The sequence below is a fragment of the Herpailurus yagouaroundi genome, unplaced genomic scaffold, assembly GCF_014898765.1.
Source record: "Herpailurus yagouaroundi ecotype Mexico unplaced genomic scaffold, PumYag 142, whole genome shotgun sequence".
NCBI lineage: Eukaryota > Metazoa > Chordata > Mammalia > Carnivora > Felidae > Herpailurus > Herpailurus yagouaroundi.
Genome location: NW_024412397.1, coordinates 62,878,453 through 62,901,229, shown reverse-complemented (window position 1 = coordinate 62,901,229; position 22,777 = coordinate 62,878,453). Strand labels below are relative to the sequence as shown.

The following is a 22,777-nucleotide window of genomic DNA, read 5'->3' as shown; positions in this document are numbered from 1 at the left end:
TTTTTTTATTTTTTTTTTTTTTTTTTTTTTTTTTTTTTTTTAGAGAGGGAGGGAGAGAAGGGGGAGAGGGAAGGAGAAAATCTTAAGCAGGCTCCATACGCAGGGTGGAGCCCGACACAGGGCTCGATCCCATGACCTGAGCTGAAATCAAGAGTCAGATGATCAACCAGCTGAGCCACCTGTGTGCCCCTGTTCTCTGTATTTATGAGTCTGTTTCTATTTTTTTTAATTTGTTAATTTTTTAGATTCCATGTATAAGTGATGTCATACAGTCTTCCTTTTTTTTTTTTTTTTTTTTTTGCCTGACTTATATTTCAATTAGTGTAATACCCTCTAGGTCATCCATGTTGTTGTAGATGGTGAAATTTTTACTTTTAAAAGCTAGAAATATGTCTAAACTAGATATGTTTATCTATTGTGCTATAACACAGTCTAAGTAATGAGGCGTCTTTAGTTGTCTTGTAAAGAATTAGAATATTCTGGAGCGCCTGACTGGCTCAGTCAGTACAGCATGTGTCTCAATCTCAGGGTCATGAGTTTGAGCCCCATGTTGGGCATGGGGCCTACTGAAGAAAAATTAGAATATTCTCTCTGTATTTAAATATTTTTAGCACTTAATTTAAATATAGTTAAATACTAAAAATTATTTAAATATAGTTGAATGCAGATCTATTGAGGAATGAAACAAATGTAGTTACCATGGAAATCAAGTCTCCTCTATTTGAGGCCAGTTGTGGTTTTTTTGGTATTTTTGTTGTTTTTTTATTTTTGTTTTTTTTGTAGGTAGACCTATCAATTCTTAGACCCCAAGACTCTAAATGATCCTTTTACTTTTAGGAAGGTAGGTGCTTTATTCCTTTCACCATATTTTACTCTTTGGTCAGTTTTTCTAGTTACAGTAGCTAATCAAGTACAAACAAAAGCATTTCCAATACCACAGTAACAAACAAAAAGATTTCATTTTTATACTTCCAAAAAAAGGAATAATTTAGGACTTGATTCAACTCTTTTGTGGTGCTGTTATTTTTCTTTGCTTTGTTTCTTCTATCATTTTATTAATACCTAGAACATTAATATCAATAAAAATGAGAAGTTTGAAATGACAATTATGGTTTGTCATTCTCTATTTCAGATGATCACAGTCGTGTTAAACTGCAAAATGCTGAAAATGATTATATTAATGCCAGTTTAGTTGACATAGAAGAGGCGAAAAGGAGTTACATCTTAACACAGGCAAGTGATGTGGTGTCGAGCAGATGCCTGGCAATGCAGTTATTGTGGTTGGTATGCTTTGAAACATAGCTAAAAGTATGTCTTTACTTCTTTTGGAAATGAGATGCTGTTTGTTTTTTCTGTTGTTACATAGTAGAGTGTAGACATTTTAATGTTTTGCAGGTTTGTATGTGAACATGAAAGTAATTTTTAATGTTGCACATTCCAAGAAGGAAAATGTTTTAATGAAATGGTTTAGGCCAATTCTTTTCAGGCAAATTATCTTCCTTGCTTTATATTGATACAAAGCGTTTGTTAATGCTTTGTTAAGTTCTCTTCACATAACTTGTATCATAACCAGAGGCCCTTTGAAAGCCCTTCTTGACCCACTTCTCTGACATACAGTTTCAGAGAGTTTGAACATGCCTTTGATGGGTATCTGCCCTTTGTTTGGAGTGAGGGTGGTAAGACCAGGTGCCCAGAATACTGGCTAGGAAGCCAGAGACCGTAACAGTTCCCTTTGGCATTCTGCCTGATTGCTTCTTGTCACATTGGCCACACCCATATTCTAGCACTACTACTCTTCCATTCTTAGATAATAAAAATTATTTTGGTTTATCCACACCAGCTTCCCTTTATCAAATGACAGAGACTTAGTGAACAGTACTGCTATATCCCCCAGTTACTGATTTTTAAATTTTAAGTATAAGCTGTATGTTCATAATATTTGAGGTTTTTAAAAATGTAGATCAGAATAACCTATTATTGAAAGAGAAAATGGGTGGCTCGGTGGCTCATTCAGTTAAGTGTCTGACTCTTGATTTCGGCTTAGGTCATGATCTCATGGTTTATGAGAGCAAGCCCTGCATTGGGCTCTGTGCTGACAGTGCAGAGCCTGCTTGGGATTCTCTCATCTTTTCTCTCTGTCACTCCTCTGCTTACCCCTCCTAAAAGTAAATAAACATTAAAAACAAAACAGAGAAAACAGTTTCATATAGTAAAAAGATTAGACTATTTCTAGTTGGCAGGAAATGAAAATAATTTTACTTAAAGTAAAATGCTCCTGTATGTCAAAAAAGAAACAGAGAAACAATCTAAGTTAAAAAACAAAACAAAAAAAAAAAAAAAACTGTGAAAGAACATAAATTCATAGTTCAAAGAAAAATATAAAGGTAGACAATATACATATGAAAAGATACTCAATTTTTCTAGTCATGAGGGAATATACATTTAATAACCACTTTTCACTAGTCAGAACAGCAGAGATTTAAAAGTTTATAATACTCAGTGGTTACATATGTATAGACATAAAGATACATGTGAGGGTGTTTATTGAAACTTAATTTTAATAGTACCGGACCAGAAAGAATAGGACAGAAATAATTTGTGAGGGACTGGCTAAATAAATTATACATATACCATTAATACTGGTTATTTCTAAGAATTAGGAATACATAGAGTTTAATTTGTCATTTCCTGCCCTTTTGTAATATTTGGCATTTTTTATGAGCATTCGTGACATTTTTAATTAATTTTTTTTAACATTTATTATTGACAGACAGAGAGAGACAGAGCGTGAGCAGGGGAGGGGCAGAGAGAGGGGGAGACACAGAATCTGAAGCAGGCTCCAGGCTCTGAGCTGTCAGCACAGAGCCCAACGTGGGGCTTGAACTCACAAACCACAAGATCATGACCGGAGCCGAAGTTGGATGCCCAACCGACTGAGCCACCCAGGCACACCCCGCATTCATGACATTTTTGATAAACTCATTTTTAGAATTTCATCTTATTTTCTATTTGAAAAAGCTATAATGTTCAAAAATAGAAAAGAATAATTACTCTAGATCCCTTATCACAACCCTCTCTTTCTCTTTCTCCCTTTCTCCCATTTTCCCAGTCTCATTTATTGGTTCTTCTTATTGTAGTCCAAATTCTGTAGGTGTTTCTCAGGATTCTGATTTAGGAGTTTTTTCCCCTTTTCAGTTTACACTCAAGGCTTCAGACTCTCTGGAACCATATGTTCAACCTTCGTATCTTAAGAGAATGTAGACTCTGGATTCATAGTATCTATGCCCAAATCCTGGTCCCACTGCTTCACTGGGTATTCATCCATCTAACAAAGATTTATTGAGTACCTACTGTGTGTTAGGCATTAAATAAAATAGACATTAAGTAAAAATGCCATTATGAACTTTACATTGTAGTGGGAGATAAGATTAATAAGAGCTAGGAATTTTGTAACATTGTTCTGTACTTTATGTTTTGTATGATTTAAGGCTCAGGCTAACTCTCTCTGGTAAATACTGTCATCACCCTGATTTTATGCATGAGGAATCATCTAAAGAGACCAGGAACATTAAACAACTTTACCAAAGTCATACGGGAAGTGAGCTGAAGCCAGAATTTGAAGCCCCATTGACACTATGGGTCAAGCTCTTAATCATTCAGCTCTACTAGCATAATAAAATTGCTGTGTGACCTTGGACAAGCTACCTAACTCTCCAAGCTTGTATATATATCTATATTATTGATCTATAAATATATCTATATTATCTATGGAACGATGTTGAGCAAAATTCTTATGGTGCCTGGTACTATGGTAAGCCCTCCAGTGATTATTTGTTGTGGCATTTGTTATTACTTTTTTATTTGTAGCAGTAATAATGATAATAATTATAAAATATTAGAATATAAATATATTTATTAAAATATTAGAATATAAACATTTATATAAATATAGAATATTATAAAGTCCATAACAATAAAGAAAATACCTGATTAACGCACTCCTAATCGTGTTTAAGCATCCTGTCCCTGTTGGACTGCTCTGCATGTCCTGACAGAATCAGAAGGCTGTTTTCAGTTTTTTATTCTTTTCTGAATTTCCACCCTATATTTTCTAGGTCTTTACTGGATATTTTTTTAAGTTTATTTATTTTTGAGAGAGAGAGAGACAGAGCATGAGTTGGGGAGGGGCAGAGAGAGAGGAAGACATAGAATCTGAAGCAGACTCCAGGCTCTGAGCTGTCAGCACAGAGCCTGATGTGGGGCTCAAACTCAAAGACAGCAAGATCGTGGTCTGAGTCGAAGTCGGATGCTCAGCTGACTGAGCCACCCAGGTGCCCCTCTCTTTTTTAATCAAGCCATCTCCCTTCCTGTTTTTCTCACCTGGGCTAAAGCTGTCCTCATCATGTACTGAATCCTAATGCAGTAGCTTTTTAACTTGTTTCCTTGCCACCAGTCCCTCCCATCCTAATCCATCTTTAACAATGCCACCAGAATTATTTTTGTAACATACAAATCTGATCATACCACTTCTTAAAAACTTTGGTGACTGTTTCCTGTATTCACTCTGGTTTCGTACACACTTCCATACTTCCACTTCATCCTCATTGATTGCTTTGTCTCTCCCACATTTGCCCTGAACTTGCATGTGCCTTGCCTTCTGCTTGGAATGCACCCTTACTTCCCATCCTTCCATGACGCCTCCCTGTATCAGTGCCCTTGTCATTTTTAAGGCCCTGCTGTAGCATCCTTCCTACTCCTGAAGATCTGATGGTTCACCCCATACTCTTATGGCACTTGATATTTTTCAGTTAGTAGGACAAGGACTTCTTGCCTTTTTACTTAGTAAGCTCTTTGAAGGCTGGGAATATTTTAAAGAACAGAGAAAACTAGAGATGCTATATGTTTAATAAAACCTCAGCTGTTCTGATTGTCCTTTGTAGCTTATTATTTTTATCATCTTTTTCCTCTGAGTTTTTGCAATTAAAAAAAATATATATATATATCAGTCCTTGGTTTAAATCTCCATTTTGCAGGAAAAAATTGATAGTATTGGGGCACCTGGGTGGCTCAGTTTCTTAAGTGTCTGACTCTTGGTTTTGGCTCAGGTCATGATCTCATGGTTTTGTGAGTTCAGGCCCTGCAGACGCTGTCTCTGTCTCTCAAATAAATAAACTTAAAAAAAAAAAAAAAGGCTTTAAAAAAATTGATAGTATTGCTTGTAGATGGGAAAACTGAGCAATAAACCCACCACCCTCCCTTTTGAGCCACGAGTGGAGTGTGTTTTGTTTTTTTGTGTGTGTATACACTAAGGAGTGACTTCTCTGGTGAATTGATAGATCCATTTATTTAGATGAAAGAAAGGGCATTAATTTTACTGGGGATTTTCTCATTGCTCTTTTTTATTTTTACACTTTGTTTTAGAAGTAGATCAAGTAATAGATAATGTACATTGAGGACAACAGTATTTGGTTGTAGTTTCTCAGTATTCTGAGATTTCCAACCTTTTTATAATTTAGAAGCTTAGAGTTTATTAATTCAAATAATATTTCAGAGCATCTGCTATATACTAGGGAATACAACTGCCTAAAAGATGCTTTCAGCCTTGAACCACTTGAGTCGTCTTGTTTGACATGGGAAGCTGATGTTCCAGAACACCTGGCCTCCAGCCCCTGATGCTGCCTGTCACTCTGCCCTGTGAAAGGGATGCATGTTGCCTTATTAGCTGCAGTAGAACCTCATTCACTTTCACCTTTAAAATTAGTTCCAATTTGGCTGTGGCCTTTTCATCTCTTATTTGCCCTTTCTTCTGCCCTATGCTACCATTAAGCAAAATGTGAAGATAATTGGAAGTGCATAATATGATTTGATTTTTTTCCCCCATGACAATATTGTAATATGAACCATTGCCCCTTTTAAGTCGGCTATTGAGGTTGTACATGCTGTGGTTTTTGTAGATTAGCAGCTTTGTAGTGGTTCAGGTACTTTGAGATTTCTGCTTTTTCTGGAAATCTTTTGCCAGTTAAATCGGGGTGGTTGGTTGGCTAGTGATGGCATAGATTTCTTCTTTTGTAAGACTGCCATGATCCATGACAGTCAGGGCCTCTTTTCCTAATATGAAAGCTGAAGGGGACAGAAATTTCCTTTGCAGCTAGAACTGGACTAGTCAGATACTCCTGCCTGTGATCTTGACTTTGGTTTATTTATAGGTTATACGTAAATGCTACAGCCACCTTAGTATGGCAATGCCAGCAAAGCAAGGTGATAAGGAGTGCCAGTGTCAGGAGCACTGTACCAAGCTGACTGGTTTGAGCAGAGTCTTGCCTGGACGTTGGTTCCCACCAAAGCCTGGCTCTCCAGCCCTCAACACCGAAAGTCATCTGATAGCCTAAAAAATTCCTTTTCTGCCTAAGTAAATGAAAGTCCGTTTTGATCACTTATAAACAACTAGTACAGACCTATTTTTTAAATCAAGTAGATTTAAAGTTATGATTTACTTACTATGATCCAATAAACTGTTTCAAACCAGAAACATACTTGAAGGAATTTTCTTTGAGCCTTGTTCCATCTCCTTTCTCTTACCTACTTTTTCTTGCCTGTTCTTACAGGGTCCACTTCCTAATACAGGTTGCCATTTCTGGCTCATGGTTTGGCAGCAAAAGACCAAGGCAGTTGTCATGCTAAACCGAGTTGTGGAGAAGGAATCGGTAAGTAATACTTAATATTTACAACTTGGCGTACTCCCTGTTATCATTAGCTTATAAATGTTTTCATATTTGTTTTGGGATATTGATTCATTCATTAGTTTGGCTTTGAATTGCTGAAGCCTAGAGGTCAGTCTGTTTCTGACCAGAAGAACTCTAGTATAACCTTTTCCTTTCTTGCTGTAAGCATTTAGGTAACGATTGCACACCACTACCCTCCAAGATGTAAATGTCATGAAACAAATATTGACCAGTAGTGATACATAGATCTTTGGAATCCCTAGGCTTTATTAGAGTTTTTATAGTTTATTGGGGCTCCTGGGTAGCTCATTCAGTTAAGTATCTGACTCTTAATTTCAGCTCAGGTCATGATCTTACAGTTTGTGGGTTCAGGCCCCACAGCCTGCTTGGAATATTCTCTCTCTCTCTCTCTCTCTCTCTCCTTCTCTCTCTCCTTCTCTCTCTGCCCCTCACTCCCCTGCTCACACACTTTCTCAAAATAAATAAATTTTAAAAAATTTATAATTTACTATTACCAAAATCGTGAAAATTTTATAAAAGATTAAAGTCACAGGGTTGGTTTTTTTAATCTTGATAAATTTTAATTGGCTCTTAGGCCATGAGATGTGTAAATTTACATGTATCAGTATGGAAATGTATAAATTTATTAAAACTTTAGGTGCAGTCTAAACAAGTATTAATAATTATTTAAGTCTTTAACTTTTGTAGCTTTAGGTTCCTTTTCTGTCAAAGAAGCAAATTGGAAAGTATTGTCTGTAAGATCTCTTACAGCCTTAAGATCTTGGACTGTTCTACTTCTTCAGATGCCTGATTCTTACTTTCTTCTAAATTCATAGTTGGTGGCTTTTAATGGTGATACAAATTATTCTACTCTCTTTCTAATCTGAAATGGCACTGACATACCAGAATGTCCAGCAATGTCAGCATAGTTTTTTATGGTGGCTTTTTCATGGTTTTCAGTGTGACTCAAAAATTAAGTGATGATGACATTGTTTGAACAGTTTGAGCAGCATTGCAAACTAGATGATTTATAAGTCTCATCTCTCTTTTTGGAGTATAATTACTAATTAATAAAAGAAGACTGCCCATGGAAATTAGAAATCATATTTATAGTGCTTGGATCTAGATACTTAATAAGATTCAAATTTAATTATTTTGGGGAAGATTATTTCATGGGTGGTATTACTTTGTGAAGAGTCCCATAATGTCTTTTTATGGTGTTAGCGGTCATTGCTGGTCAGGGCTTACTTAGTTCCTTAATTAATTAGGGGTTATGAAATAGTGGTATTTCAATTTTATCATTCCTTCTTGAATTTTTGTTGGAATACTTCTATAAAGAGAAACTTCCATTCTTGTTAGTTGACCACTTTTATATAGGAAAAGCAGTTTTCAAAATAGAGTTCATTTCCTAGTGTCCTCAACAGGTGACCAGGTAGGTTTTTTTTGGTGTGGGGCAGGCACTGGAGGGGATCAATTATTATGAACTCATAGATTCAAACATACTTGATTCATTTTACTCCATTGCAGTTATTGTCCTTATTAGTATTCTAATATTATTATCCTTAATATCCTTAATAATAATAAGGATAATAATAGTATTATCCTTATTAGTATTCTAATTAACCCTCCACTGGTTGGCAGAAATCTCTTCAAGTTGGGCTCTGAGTCAGAAACCTAAGAGTCAAAACCAAAGAGTCTTTAATAATTTTCTTAATATCTGGAATGACTACTTGTTGAAGCTTATGTTAACCTCTTCTTCATAGAGTCAACCATGTCTCTAAGGAGCCTTGGTTTCCTTTTAATGGGCAATGGTATTTCAAGGTGGCAGTAAAAATAGGGATGTTTGATGTTGGACTGGTCATTGTTTTTAGAGCTTTTCAGTGAAGAGAGCTAAGAAAAAAATATGTTTGTGTGTTAGATAACATACTTCAGGGGTTCATACTGATACTTCTGATTCAAATTTAGAACTGTAGGGGTTGGCTTAACCCTTTCTACCTTGTATCTGTTATCTCCTTTTTCCATACTATGAATCCTGCTCCTCAAAGACACTACGGATAAAGAATATCTTATAATGACTCTTTACCTTTGTTCCATATTACACACCAAAAATACTCATAATTAGGGTATCAACTCCAATACCAAAGTAATTACTAAAAAAGTTTAAAATTTTTTCCATCTTCTTCTGTTTTTTAAGTTGTATTTTACCTATGTTTTCAGAGTATATAACATACTATAATCTCTTTCATATCCCTTTTAAGCTCTTAGTTCTACGTGTAAATATATATTTGATATTCATTGCCAGTGTTGTTGATGTCTCTCCAGTTGTCCTGTCGATAGCTCATTCTCTAGTGGATCCTAAGGAAGGACTCATGGGCATTAGAGTTCCTGATTTCTTACCTGTCAATGACAGTTTATCTGCTGTCTTAATGCTTAAAAGTCACTTTGGCAGGATATGAAATCTTGGCTCACATTTGCTTTTCTTTGAGCAACTTAAATACATTATTACTCCATTTCCTCCTGGAATAGCAAATTACTGCCAAAGTAAATTGAACATCGTATTTTATTTCCTTTATAAGTCACATGGTTTTTTTTTGTTTTTGTTTTTTTTATCTAGGTTACTCAAAGTAATTTTTTTTTCTTCAAATTCCAATAATTTTACCAAAATATGTCTTTGGGTTGGTCATTCTGGTTCAGATTTTTCCAAGTGTGTAGTGTGGTCTTTCAGTATATGATTTTTAAAGAAAAATGTATTGATTATACTTGTAAGTATTTTCTGTTTGCTTGCTTTGATGTTCTTCTTTGGGTCCTCCAATTACGCATGTTAGGTTTTCTTTGCTTATTTTTATATTTGTCACTTTCTCTCAAATCCTATGTCTCTTTCTTCATTTCTTTTTTATTTCAGAAATGTCCTCCTTTCCTCATCTTTTTCTCCAGAGACAATATCTGCAGCATTTATTCACACCTCTTTGCCTTTCAATTTAGTCTTCATTTCAGAATTGATATGTTCTTTGATTCCTAATTTTTTTTTTTAATGTCTCCTGTCACATCATTTCTGAGTTGTTCTCATTCTCATTTACTCTCTTTTCACTTCTTGTATCATATTTAAAATGTCTTTTAGCACCTTTGGAAGTACCAGCTCATAGTATTAATTTGTTTGGAGGTATTGTTACTGTTTGTGATTTGTAATCATTTCTGATTTGGACAGGGAGAAGTGGCCCTATTTTATAATGTTGTTTTTCTGGTGCATTCTTCCTGATGAAGTGGCTCTTTATCTCACCTTGCCTCAGTCTGGTGCCCTCATAATTTGGCTTTGGGGGAGATGCTTTTATTGTCACAAATAGGAATTCCATATCAGTAGTTCTGCCACAATGTAACAACTCTAGTTAGAGGGAGCTTATCTTCTGATTTGCTTCTCTGACTTAATTTTAGTAAGTAAATATACAATGTTATTTTCAGAATAAGTAGTATTTAGTAGCAGATTCATGGATATTTTTAGAAAATACTTGTAAAATAAAGCCTTTTCAATACTGTTTGAAAAAAGATTCTTACAAGAGGTTGATACTTTTAGAAATGTGAAGTGAATACCAATATGATGTTAAACTGTAGGTTACCATGCTTTAGAAGTGACAGATTCATTTTTATTTTATGAACATACCTACCTGTTTATGGCTTTTTTAGTATAAGTTACAGGAACATTGTGCAAACCTGCTTTTATAAAAATGTCAATCTTCTTAAAATACATTAAGCATCAAACATAGTGTAATTGTTCATAGATTTGGGTACTTGAAAAAAATACAGCATGAATGTGTGTGGTTTGTCTTCCTTTCCCAGCTTTTTATGATTTCATCATGTCTATGAACTAATATATACATATTCTTAAATTTAGGTTAAATGTGCACAGTACTGGCCAACAAAAGATGACCGAGAGATGCTATTTAAAGAAACAGGATTCAGTGTGAAGTTCTTGTCAGAAGATGTGAAGTCATATTATACAGTACATCTACTGCAGTTAGAAAATATCAATGTAAGACTTTTCATCCCAAAAGATTGGACCTTATGTGTTGATTTTCTGAATTATTCTTTGTCATTAGATTTGAAGCTTGGGGCTGCACATACATTTCGATATTGTCTATAATACTATATAATCATAATCATTATGTTTCATATTTATGGTAGCTCTCTGAGGACTCCTGAGAAAACCTAGAAGTTAAGAATTTTAAAGTTCAGCTTGATATATGAGGATTGAAGATAAATTATTAAAATTTCTTGGGGATTGAGAGGGAGAGAGCTTTAGAATCAGGCCACCCTGGATTCAAATCCCAGCTCTGCTGTTGAGTTTAAATGTCCTTGGGACCTGTTTCTCAACTTTCCTCATCTGTAAAGTGGAGATTGTAATAGCTCCCTTTCAGGGCTGTTTTGGCAATCAAATGAAGCGGTGTATGCAAAGCACCTGATGCAGAATAGGTGCCCAGTAAACACCATGGCACTTGGTACTTACAAGAGTAGCAGGCTATTCAAGAAAATAACTTACTGGAATGTTGTTCATTCGAATGATTCACCACAGAGAAATTTGAGGGAAATGGTGAAATAAGTTTAGCATATGGTCTCAAGAACATTTATTTGGATCTTTTCCAGAAATATAAGAATTGTTCCTTATTTTTTGGTTGAGATATGTGTTCATGGTGGATTGTGAACCTGCTGCTGTTAAGCTGGGGATCAGGACGTTTCTCCCCCCTTTTACCATCTACCTGTCTTGTGTTGTAATTGGGATAACTGGAAAATATGAAATGAGAGTGATTCTGAGATGCTCTTAGGAGCTAGGGAAACTAGAAAATAGGAAAATGTTTGCCAAAAAATAATTTCAGGAATACATCTGTTTCAGTTAACCATTAACTGAATTAAGTGATTAATATGTGATCATTGTCCAAAAAAAGCTTTATAGAGAAGGGATATATAAAGTGTGCACGTGCATGCACACACACACGCACGCACACACGCACACACACACCACAAATACACACACTTTTAGTTATGTAGAAATACTTTGTATAGTTGATCTCTTGGAACCCCTCTGTTTTTTGCTGCCCACTCTAAGCACAGGTGCACATAGTGTGCTTAGGGCCCACTCCCAACTGCCCATGACATCCATAACTAAGCTTTTCATGTGATCTCTTAGGTTATCTAAGAAGTCTCAGGGTTGGGAATTACAAGGCTTAGATTTATTTATAAATTTTCCTTACTGTAGTTATTTTGCACCAGCTATTCCATTTACGTATGTCTTAAGTTGCCCTGAGATACATCAATAACTGTGCAGTGCTTATTCCCAGAAACAGAACTGCTTTTCCATAAACTTCTCATAGTTCTCTGAATCATCTTCTCTTGGTATTTATCCCAAGTACCTCATCTGCTTTGGCATTAAAATTAATTTGGGGCGCCTGGGTGGCACAGTCGGTTAAGCGTCCGACTTCAGCCAGGTCACGATCTCGCAGTCCGTGAGTTCGAGCCCCGCGTCAGGCTCTGGGCTGATGGCTCAGAGCCTGGAGCCAGTTTCCGATTCTGTGTCTCCCTCTCTCTCTGCCCCTCCCCCATTCATGCTCTGTCTCTCTCTGTCCCAAAAATAAATAAACGTTGAAAAAAAAATTTTTTTTTTTAAATTAATTTGGATGGAGAGGGTCATAGATATTTTTCCCTGTTTCTGAAACCTATCCTAATTAAGAGTTGATTAACATGATAAAATAGAATGACTTTTGTATTTTATCATTTTGCAAAGCACTTTTACGTATATATCACTTGACCCATATTCTTCCTATGATTTGATAGAGTAAATATTCTTAATATCTCTGTATTTCATGTATTTTTTAAAAACCTAAAATCCATTAGGTTATAGGATTTTTTCCATAAATAGATTACTCAGCTAATAAGTGACAGGCTCTAGAACTCAAATCCAAATCTCCTGACTTGTAATGATATGGGGCTAAGTCTTTTGAAAAAAGTATGAATTGTCAAAGTAAAGGAAAACCCTTGGTTTTGAAGCATCTTTCTGGATTTGAGGCCCGCATGTGAACTGACCGGCCAACCATTGGCCAAAACTGTGTTTTAGTTGCTAGCAACTGTGAGATTTCTTATTGGCCTGGTTCAGAGTCCACCATAATTAATAGCAATATTATGTTTACATTCTACTTTACAATCTTTAGTAAGAGCTAGGAATGTTAGAAGAATAAAGTAGCATTTCAGTGTGAGAAGCAGAATTGCATTTAACTAGGTATTTCAGTTCTGGAACCAGATGGTCTGAGTTTAAATTCCAACTCTGCCAATCCTGGCTGTATGATTGGTCCCACTGTTTACCCTCTATGCCTGAGTTTCTCATCTACAGAATGAGTATAAGGACACACGTACCTCAGAGGGTTGCTGTTAATAGGCCTAAGACTCCATGCAAGAGTTATAATTATTAGCTTTAGTTGTGTGTATCTGTTTCCTTTGTAATATTATTGAGTTGGGAAGGACTGCAGGAGCAAGGGCAGTTGACCAGAACAAGTTGAGGGAGAAAAATACCAAAAGAGAGAGAAAGGTGATAGTGCAGTAGGTGAGTGGTCACCTACCTCACCCTGAGCTGCAGAGAACCAGTTTGCTTCTAAAGGAGTCTGACTTGTATGTATTAACAGGTCTGAGGCCAGGGCTATTGTCTGTGCAGACCCTGCTTTTTTAGAGGCCTCTGGTCTAAGAGAGCAGTAAAGCTGCACGCCAGTGACACTTCCCAGTGTCTTCATCAGAGCTAAGAGTCTGAACTTTTGCCCCTGAATGAAGAGATTCCATCTTTGCTTTTAAAGTGGCCCCGTGGCTTAAGCTACGAAGGAGCTTTTGCAGGGCTTTTAAAATATAAGGTCATCTAGAGTGCTTATTTGTCTTTCAGGATTTTCTTTTCAGTAGCTCTTCATTATTTTCCATAATATTTTTGGCCAGCTTTATGTTTATCAAGTTCCAGGAATACTATTGTAATGCTGGCTGCCTTCTATTTCTCTGTCCCTGTAGAGTTGCCCAAAACAGGATGAGTGCCTAATTATTGTGATGCTCAGCTGGGATTTGATTCAGAATAGTTTAAACAGTTTATCCCACCTGGAATGTTATCTTCTCTTCTCTGCCTATTTATATCCTGCACATCCTTCAGTACCACCTTGTGGCCCATTCCTTACTTAGGTCTTTCTCAACTTATCTCTGACACATTCATTCTTGACAGCTATGATCGTCTTACACTTCTCTCCATAATTTAAATTTTACCATCTTATAGGTATTTACTTTGACTCCATAACAAGGTTCTCAGCTCCCTGTGGATAGTCCTTACCTGTTAACTTTGTGCTCCCCTCTGCCATTGCACTGAGTATGTGGTATTCTAAAACACAGTCATGATCCTTCCACCTTGCTCTTAAAAAATCCTTCTGTTGCAGGGGCGTGTAGGTGGCTTAATCAGTTATGCGTCCAACTTCGTCTCAGGTCAGAATCTCCTAGTTCGTGGGTTCAAGCACTGCATTGGGCTCTGTGCTGATAATTCAGAGCCTGGAGCCTGCTTCATATTCTGTGTCTCCCTCCCTCTCTCTGTCCCTCCCCTGTTCACACCCTGTCTCTCAGAAATGAATAAACGTTAAAAAAAAAAAAATTTAAAAATCCTTCTGTGGACAATGCAGAAGTCCAGGGCCCAGCACAGCCTGGTCCTTCCTACTTGTCCACCTCCATCTCTTTCAGGCACTCAGGGTTTGTTCTCAAACAGGTTGTTGGTTGGGGGCCCGCACCTCTGTGTATTGCTTTTCTCTCTGCTTAGAATGCAAGCCCCATGCCTACCTGTTTCTGTCACTCTCCTCCTGATCTAGTGAGTTCTGTTCATCTTTCAAAATGAATTGCAGTAACTAAATCTTTAATACAGATTGTACAATGATCGTGGCAAAAATTGATGAGGGACTGAACTAAGGCACTTACAGTGAGATACAGATTTGATTAAAAAAAAAATCTGCATTTAGGAGATAAGGTTCCCAAACTTCGCTACTCCTTCATGTAGAGGAAGTATTAAGTACATATTTCCAAAACATTGGAAATGTGGAGAGGCTTACAATTGATAGGAGCTTTTTAGGAGCTACAATGGAAGCAATTGGTATAATTATTTCAGAAAAGGTATCTGTTAAGCATTTACCATGTGCAGGCATAAGTTGGGTACTTTAAATTTAATGTTTCATTTATTCCTCACAATAGCCTTATAAGGTAAGTACTGTTTGTAACCATTTACAGATGACAGTATTGGGCTAATGAAAGTCTTCTGGGAATATTATCTTGGTACTTCTGTAAATACCTGAAGTGTGAAAATAATTGGGCCTAGGCCCAAAGAACTATATAGATTTCTTTATAATAGAAATATAAATAGAAAATTCATAATCTTATTTATCTGTATAAAATAATAGTTAAATAACTTGAATTTGAATCACTTTAGGTAGCATACACTTAAATTGCCATAGCTGACTCAATTCATAGATTATCTTCCTGGCTTCCATATATAATGAATTAGATATCCTTTAAGGATAGAATTCTCCTTCAACAACTGTAAATAAGATTTTGTCTTAAAAAGAGCAGTGAACCACTGACATTTTTGCAGTGTGGTATACATTACACAGCATTTTACAAAGAAGGTTTGGCAGGCATGTGCACATGGGGATGGAGACGGGGGCAGCCACCTAATTGCGGTTGCAACCAGGTGTGCATGGGGTGTGAGGTCAACAGTGGGAGGGAATGGAAGACGCCAACTGGGCAGCACAGGAGGACTGATGTGATTTGGTAACCTGGGAGAAGAAAAGGCTGCTTCCACTAGTTTTGAAATAAGGAGCTTGTCAAAAATTGTTAAGTCTACGTGTAGAGCTTGTTTGGAATAAAGATGAATTTTGTTTTAGCTCTCTAGTCTTTGGCTACCCTTTTTTCCCTCCTCTCATTTTTTTTCTAGCATGAAGAGGAGGGAAAAGAGATCTAATCAAGCATATAAACATTCCTTTTTTTATCTCAGTACTAAACATATGGATCTTATTGCTTCATGAAGTGGTCCGTTGGGAACTGTATGATTTTTGTGAGCTGTGATTTTGAATCTTGTTTCAGTAGGGGCACATTAATAAAACTAAACTTCTCAAGAAGTTCTTTAATTTGGTCCTGTTAGGGGAAAGAAAAAGACTGATTCTCAAAAATCTATTAGTGGGGAAGACTGCATCATACAAACAGTTGTGAACATTTCTGGAAACCGACTTTGAGTATCCCAGACAGCATGACCTGAATTTGAAAAAAATCAAGAGACTGCTAGTCTTGAGCCAAAATCATACAAGCAGAGAAAAAGGAAGCAGTTGCTCAGGATAGTGGGTTAACTATAGGTTTTGAGCCAGGAGGTGATGCAATAAGTGAGCATACAACCACTTGGGAACAGTGAGTCACACCCTGCAGAGCACGGCTCGCAGGAGAGCGGGGTTCTGGTGCCACCCCTCTGAGACCTGGGCGCTGCAGCAGGTCCACACAGGACCTGCTTGGAGCTCATATGGATCAAGTCTGGCCCCGCTGTGTATTGTCAGCACTGCATAGTGGCAGATGACCACAGCAGGGCAGTTGTCAGGGGAGAAAAGGGGTTAAACACTCCCACTGAAGTCTTAGACCCCATTTAAAGTAAAATGTGACTGAGTTCTCTATGGCTCTGAGCCAGCCAGAGACCAGCCACTTTAGCCCATTCCTCTGTTGGTGTTGTGTTGTTACATGTCCATTTATGGCTTTGTAAGAGGAAACTGAAGTTTAGCCTTCTTAATTTGGAATGTTTTAAATATCATTTTTAATAAAGTACTTTTAATTCCCTTTTTTTAAATATACAGTAAGATACAGTCTTTTCAGTGTACAGTTCTGAGTTTTGACAATGCATTCAATTGTATAACACCCCTCCCCCATCAAAGTACAGAGCAGCTCCATCACCTTCCCCCTGTGAGTCTTACAAATTTTCCCAGGTTGCCTGTGTACAGTCATCTTTACCCCACTCCCAGCTGCTGGCAACCACTGAGCTGGTTTTTATCCCTATAATTTTGCTTTTTCCATACTGTCATATCAATAGGATTATATAGTATATAGCCTTTAGAGTTTGGCTTCTTTCACTTACCATGCTTACTTTGGAATTTAAAAGGAAATGATTTGAAATCTAGTAATCCCAATGGTCACTTTAATTAATAATAGAGAAATCATCTAGTACCTTCAGTATATTGAGAACCTATGGATCAGAGTATCTTTGGAATTGTGAAAGCCAAATGTTAAGAAAAATCAATCACTAGAAGTATATAATTTGACATTAAAAAGTTTCTGCAGTGTATTTTATCAGTGTTATACCTCATATAACCAAATCTGGGATTTGGGAGTCTTAATCTCTACTTTAAAAAAAAAAAAAAAAAAAGGAAAATTTTTTTTTAAAAAAAAGAAAGTTGGGGCGCCTGGGTGGCGCAGTCGGTTAAGCGTCCGACTTCAGCCAGGTCACGATCTCTCGGTCCGGGAGTTCGAGCCCCGCGTCAGGCTCTGGGCTGATGGCTCAGAGCCTGGAGCCTGTTTCCGATTCTGTGTCTCCCTCTCTCTCTGCCCCTCCCCCGTTCATGCTCTGTCTCTCTCTGTCCCAAAAATAAATAAAACGTTGAAAAAAAAATTAAAAAAAAAAAAAAAAGAAAGTTAACCTTAATTTTGAAAACTGGTACCAAAAGCACAATGCTGTAATAATAATCTTTAGCCCTTAACCATTAAAAATAACTTTTTAAAATGTTGCTTATATGGCTTCTCCCTCCAAAAACGTCCTATAATGAAACTGAGAAATTGTGCAGAGACATGCTTGAGGGTTACTGCTTCATTTACAGAAATGAAGACGAGAAGGCACCGAAGTGCTCCTTGGGGCAAAAGCAGCTGGCAGAAGCTTAGGAACATTTTCATAATGAGTTAGTCAGAAATAAAGCTCATCAGGAATATCCAGGAAGTGATAGTGAATGCCAGGCAGGCTTTAAGAGACAGGAAGCATTTAGCATATTGGTAAAACATTTTAGCACATCACAAAGTCATATAAACAGTTTTAGGATTGGAAATTATTGCCATGGGGAAAAGCAGCAATTAGAAGAGCAGTTTCAATAAAAAATGTGAAGATTGTTTCTTTAAATTAATTCTTGAGTTGCTTCTCTGAGCCTGGGTAGCACAATCTACAAGATGACTCGTATAACGAGAAAAATTATATCTGAAAAATCTTGGGAGTGCTTAAAAAGGAAACCACTAAAGAATGTAAAATTATACTGGTAGAATTTTTTTTTAATGGAAGAAAAAAACCCACGATATATGAATTAAAATCCTGGCAACATGTATGGTTCAGGTTAGTGGCTAAGAACCCAGACTACTGCTTCTGATTCTGGTCTGCTGTTTTCTAAATCTGTAACCTTGGGTAAATTGCTTAACCTTTGGCCTCGGTTTTCTCATCTAGAAAATGAATTTTAATAGGATTGTTGTATGAGTTGAATACATAAAAAGCTTAGAACATGCCTGCAAAATAATGTTTTAGAAATGTTAGCTATTATTAATAAATTCCAGATTCTCCTAAAGAACTCCAAACTTGTGTGAGTGATTATCAGAAACCAAATGAAAAATCATGGTACAAAAGTCCATAAGGATTAAAAGCATTACACAAAATACATTATCTCTCTGAAATAATTTTTTTTTTTTTAAGAAATTAGAACTAACTTTTCCCCCCTTGATTTTCACTTTGTAGAGTGGTGAAACCAGAACAATATCTCACTTTCATTATACTACCTGGCCAGATTTTGGAGTCCCTGAATCACCAGCTTCATTTCTCAATTTCTTATTTAAAGTGAGAGAATCTGGTTCCCTGAATCCTGAACATGGGCCTGCAGTGATCCACTGTAGTGCAGGCATTGGGCGGTCAGGCACCTTTTCTCTAGTAGATACCTGTCTTGTTCTGGTAAGTGCTTCTTATGATCTAATTTTAGTCTTGTTTAATTTTTACTGTTTCCACTGGCAGAAGTAAGCTCTAATACCACTATCCCAGAACTGTGATTTTCAAACTTCTGCCTTCTTTCAGAAAAACCTAAACAAACCTCATTCATACCCTTTGAACTGCCTCTTATTTGTGAGAGTGCTGGTCCTGTGTCCAAGGTGATTCTAGAGATCTCCCAAAAGACTTTTTTTTTGTTTTTTCCTGGTAGCTTTATATTACAAAAACAATAAGCCTCCTCCCTCTTTGTTTCTCAAATATAAATTGATACGTAATATTGAATTCCTGCCTCCTCAGACAAGCACTTCATTTCTCTTGCCTGAGTTTCCTTATTTACAAATAAGGATAATGGCACTTTTCCTCACGGGGGTGTTGTGAGAATTAAGTGAATTAATACATTTAGAGTAATCTGAAGAGTCTCTGGTATTTTGTGAGATACAAATAGATGTTAGTACTGTTAGTCCCCTGAGACTCCGATATGTGCCCCCAAGGGCTGTATTCTTTCTCACCACCCCATTCCCAGCCCCAGCCTGGATACAGGACATTTTTTAAATGTCCATTTTTCCTTACTTGGGTACAGAGCACCTCTAGAGTATAAGAATAGTTGAGTCTTAATACACCTACCGTATTACTTTACCACTCTGCCTATATGTAATATACCTCAATCAGAAACTGAATTGTTATATGGCAATTCATGTAACAATTGTTACATGTAGCCAATTGTTACTGGCTAGCTCAGTCAATAGAGCATGCAACTCTTAATCTTGAGGGTCATGAGTTCAAGCCCCATGTTGGGCATAGAGCATACTTGATTTAAAAATAAAATAGGGGCGCCTGGGTGGCGCAGTCGGTTAAGCGTCCGACTTCAGTCAGGTCACGATCTCGCGGTCCGTGAGTTCGAGCCCCGTGTCAGGCTCTGGGCTGATGGCTCAGAGCCTGGAGCCTGTTTCCGATTCTGTGTCTCCCTCTCTCTCTGCCCCTCCCCCGTTCATGCTCTGTCTCTCTCTGTCCCAAAAATAAATAAACGTTGAAAAAAAAAATTAAAAAAAAAATAAAATTTTTTTAAAAAGATGTTTAAAAAAAAGCCAGAGTGTTACATTAAAGTGAACTTTGATATGTCTAAAAACTCTGGTGTCTATGCAGTTAATGGTGAATATTAAAAACTGGATTGTGTGTTTGTGCCTATTCCCTGCCAAACATAACTTCCACTTTTTGTTTTTCATTTGTGGTGAGGAGTACGGTGGTTATAATACCAGATCTATAGTCCAGGGCTGGTGGGGCGACTCAACAGTGTCATAGTGCATCTAGGCTCTTTCTGTCTTCTCCACCATCTCTAGGTGGCTACTGGACACAGACATGAAGGCAGAAGGGCACTGGGCAAAAAAAAATTATTTCTGCCAAGACCTTTAAGAAAAAAAGAAGAGCACTAATCTCAGTGGGTTTATCTTTACATTAAGCCAGAACTGGCCATAAATCCTTCCTTAGGCAAACACTGGCCAAACTGAATGAGATTACTGTGATTGGTTTGGAATCAGTTGTATATCAGCTAAAGGCTTCCACCTACTGCTTGAACAGTTGAGTTGTGGGGGTGATGGTGGATTGGGGTGCCTGTTTCGTACAGAAAGAGTTACAGCTGCAGTGGTAACTTCTTGTTCTTGGGGGAAACACACTGCTCATTGTAAAGCGCTTAGCAGCTATCCTGTATTGCTTCTTTTCCCTAGACCCTAACAACAGAAGGCTTGAATAATTTTTACCTTTCTTGCAGATGGAAAAAGGAGATGATATTAACATTAAACAACTGTTACTGAATATGAGAAAATATCGAATGGGACTTATTCAGACACCAGACCAACTCAGATTCTCATATATGACTATAATAGAAGGAGCAAAATTTATAAAGGGAGATTCAAATATACAGGTAAATTTTTTTAGGGGCAAAAATACCTGTGTATTATATATGATTAGCATCAAATAACTGCACTTCATTTAAGCACATATTTTCTCCCTTCCTTCCAAAAAGCATATTTACATTCACATGGTAAATCCAGCTGGCTGTCTTAAAACTAAAGTTTAAGCTTATTGCCTCATACATACCTCAGCCTCATGTTAAATCCTTCCTGTTACTCAAAAGCCCCAGTGGGAATAAGATTTCATTAAAGAAAGCGAAATGTTTATGTAAGGAGGGTATAAGCATTTAAGTATTAAAATAAACCAGAAATTGTTTGTACTTTCAGCTCATTAAAAACCTGACCTGTGATTATAGAATAATTCATGTAATAAATACTTAATTTTATAACAGTGAGCAACTTGAGTACTTATGGCAGACATAATGAAATTCCAGTACAAAGTTATGTTTCTCTGGGTTGCTGGCTGTACTCTCATGAAGATATTTTTATTCCACATTTGCAAAGACTACGTTCAAAGACTGATATCAGAAATCTGTGTAATGTACTAACATAAAATGTAAAATAGAAACAGAAATAACAACAGACCCACATTTCTTGTCTGATCTGATCACATAGTATTGAACATAAGTCGATAAAATCTCTTTATGTTTCTCTTATGAACACATATACTGACTCTTTCATATCTGTGATTACTAGCCAAGACAGGAATATTCTGAATAAACCGCCTTTTATAACTCAGATCAGACCATCTGTTATAATGGAATTAAATATAAGTTAGGTGTCGTGTAGATTTCAGAGACATTAAAATATTCTTAAGCAGTTCTGTTCCTCAGCTAACTCTTCTCATCATTAGTATAATTGTAACTATTCAAGACAAACTATTACCGGTGAGATTTTAAAGTTTTATTAAAATCATGGGGCGCCTGGGTGGCTCAGTCGGTTAAGCGTCCGACTTCGGCTCAGGTCATGATCTCACGGTTCATGAGTTCAAGCCCCACGTCGGGCTCTGTGCTGACAGCTCAGAACCTGGAGCCTGTTTCAGATTCTGTGCCTCCCTCTCTCTCTGTGACCCTCCCCCGTTCATGCTGTGTCTCTCTCTGTCTCAAAAATAAATAAACGTTAAAAAAAAATTTAAAGTTTTATTAAAATCTTGCCATTGACAACATCATGAATGGAGCTAGAGAGTATAATACTAAGCGAAATCAGAGACAAAGATAATTACCATATGATTTCGTTCATATGTGGAATTTAAGAAACAAAACAAGCAAAGGGAAATAAAGTAAGAGAGAGGCAAACCAAGAGACTTAACTGTAGAAAACAAACTGATGGTTACCAGAAGGGAAGTGGGTGGGGAGGTGGGTTAAATAGGTGATGGGGATTAGGAAGTGCACTTGTGTTGATGAGCGCAGAGTGATGTATGAAATTGTTGAATTACTAAATGATATACGTGAAACTAATATAACAATGTATGTTAACTGGAATGAAAATAAAACCTTTAAAATGAAGAAAGAAAAAAATAAAGTTCATTTAAAATGTTTTTTTCAAATATTTATATAGCATTAAAGAATACTCTTTAGTAAAGAAAAATATTGCATCAGTCCACAAGGTAGTATGTAGCTTAGCTTAGCCCACAAAGCGTAAGACCCTTCTTCCATTAGGAAAATGTCTTTTTTATCCCAGTGAACTCTCCAGTTTAAATCTGGAGTTTAAAAAAGTTAAGTAGTTATACCAGACTTTTTTCACACACTTGTATGTTCCCTAGTTGTTTCACTGCTCATCTCCTGGATGTTCTTAACACACTAATTGTAGGGAAAGTGTGCCATCCTTTGGATAGTATCTCTCCCTCCACTTTAAAATTTTTTCAAGTTTCTTTAGTTTCAGAATATATACACACTTACTTTGAGAATCTTTTTCACTACAGAGATGAATTTTATGAACATACTTCTTGTGGTCTTTATTATTATGACAGTGTAGTTTGTGACTTGGGAGAGTTTTTTCTGTCTCAATTTATCTGCTACGGTGTAGCCATCAGAATCTCCTTTTGGCTTCATTAGCACTTCATACAAACCCAAGGCATTCTCTGCCCCTTCTTCAGGAAGACATTGGAAATGTCTCTGTAT

The 22,777-nt window shown here is 36.8% G+C and overlaps 1 protein-coding gene across 4 annotated transcripts in view; it reads left to right on the top strand.

The window, feature by feature from the left end:
• The window catches only part of PTPN2 (protein tyrosine phosphatase non-receptor type 2), an 86,040-nt gene that overhangs the window by 45,932 nt on the left and 17,331 nt on the right, over positions 1 to 22,777 (top strand). For all 4 annotated transcript variants that reach the window (XM_040479469.1, XM_040479471.1, XM_040479468.1 and 1 more), the window contains 5 exons: positions 1,133 to 1,233; positions 6,606 to 6,704; positions 10,609 to 10,746; positions 18,508 to 18,717; positions 20,516 to 20,668. In XM_040479469.1, the coding sequence (XP_040335403.1) occupies positions 1,133 to 1,233; positions 6,606 to 6,704; positions 10,609 to 10,746; positions 18,508 to 18,717; positions 20,516 to 20,668 (701 nt within the window). The remainder of the gene's footprint in view (positions 1 to 1,132; positions 1,234 to 6,605; positions 6,705 to 10,608; positions 10,747 to 18,507; positions 18,718 to 20,515; positions 20,669 to 22,777) is intronic.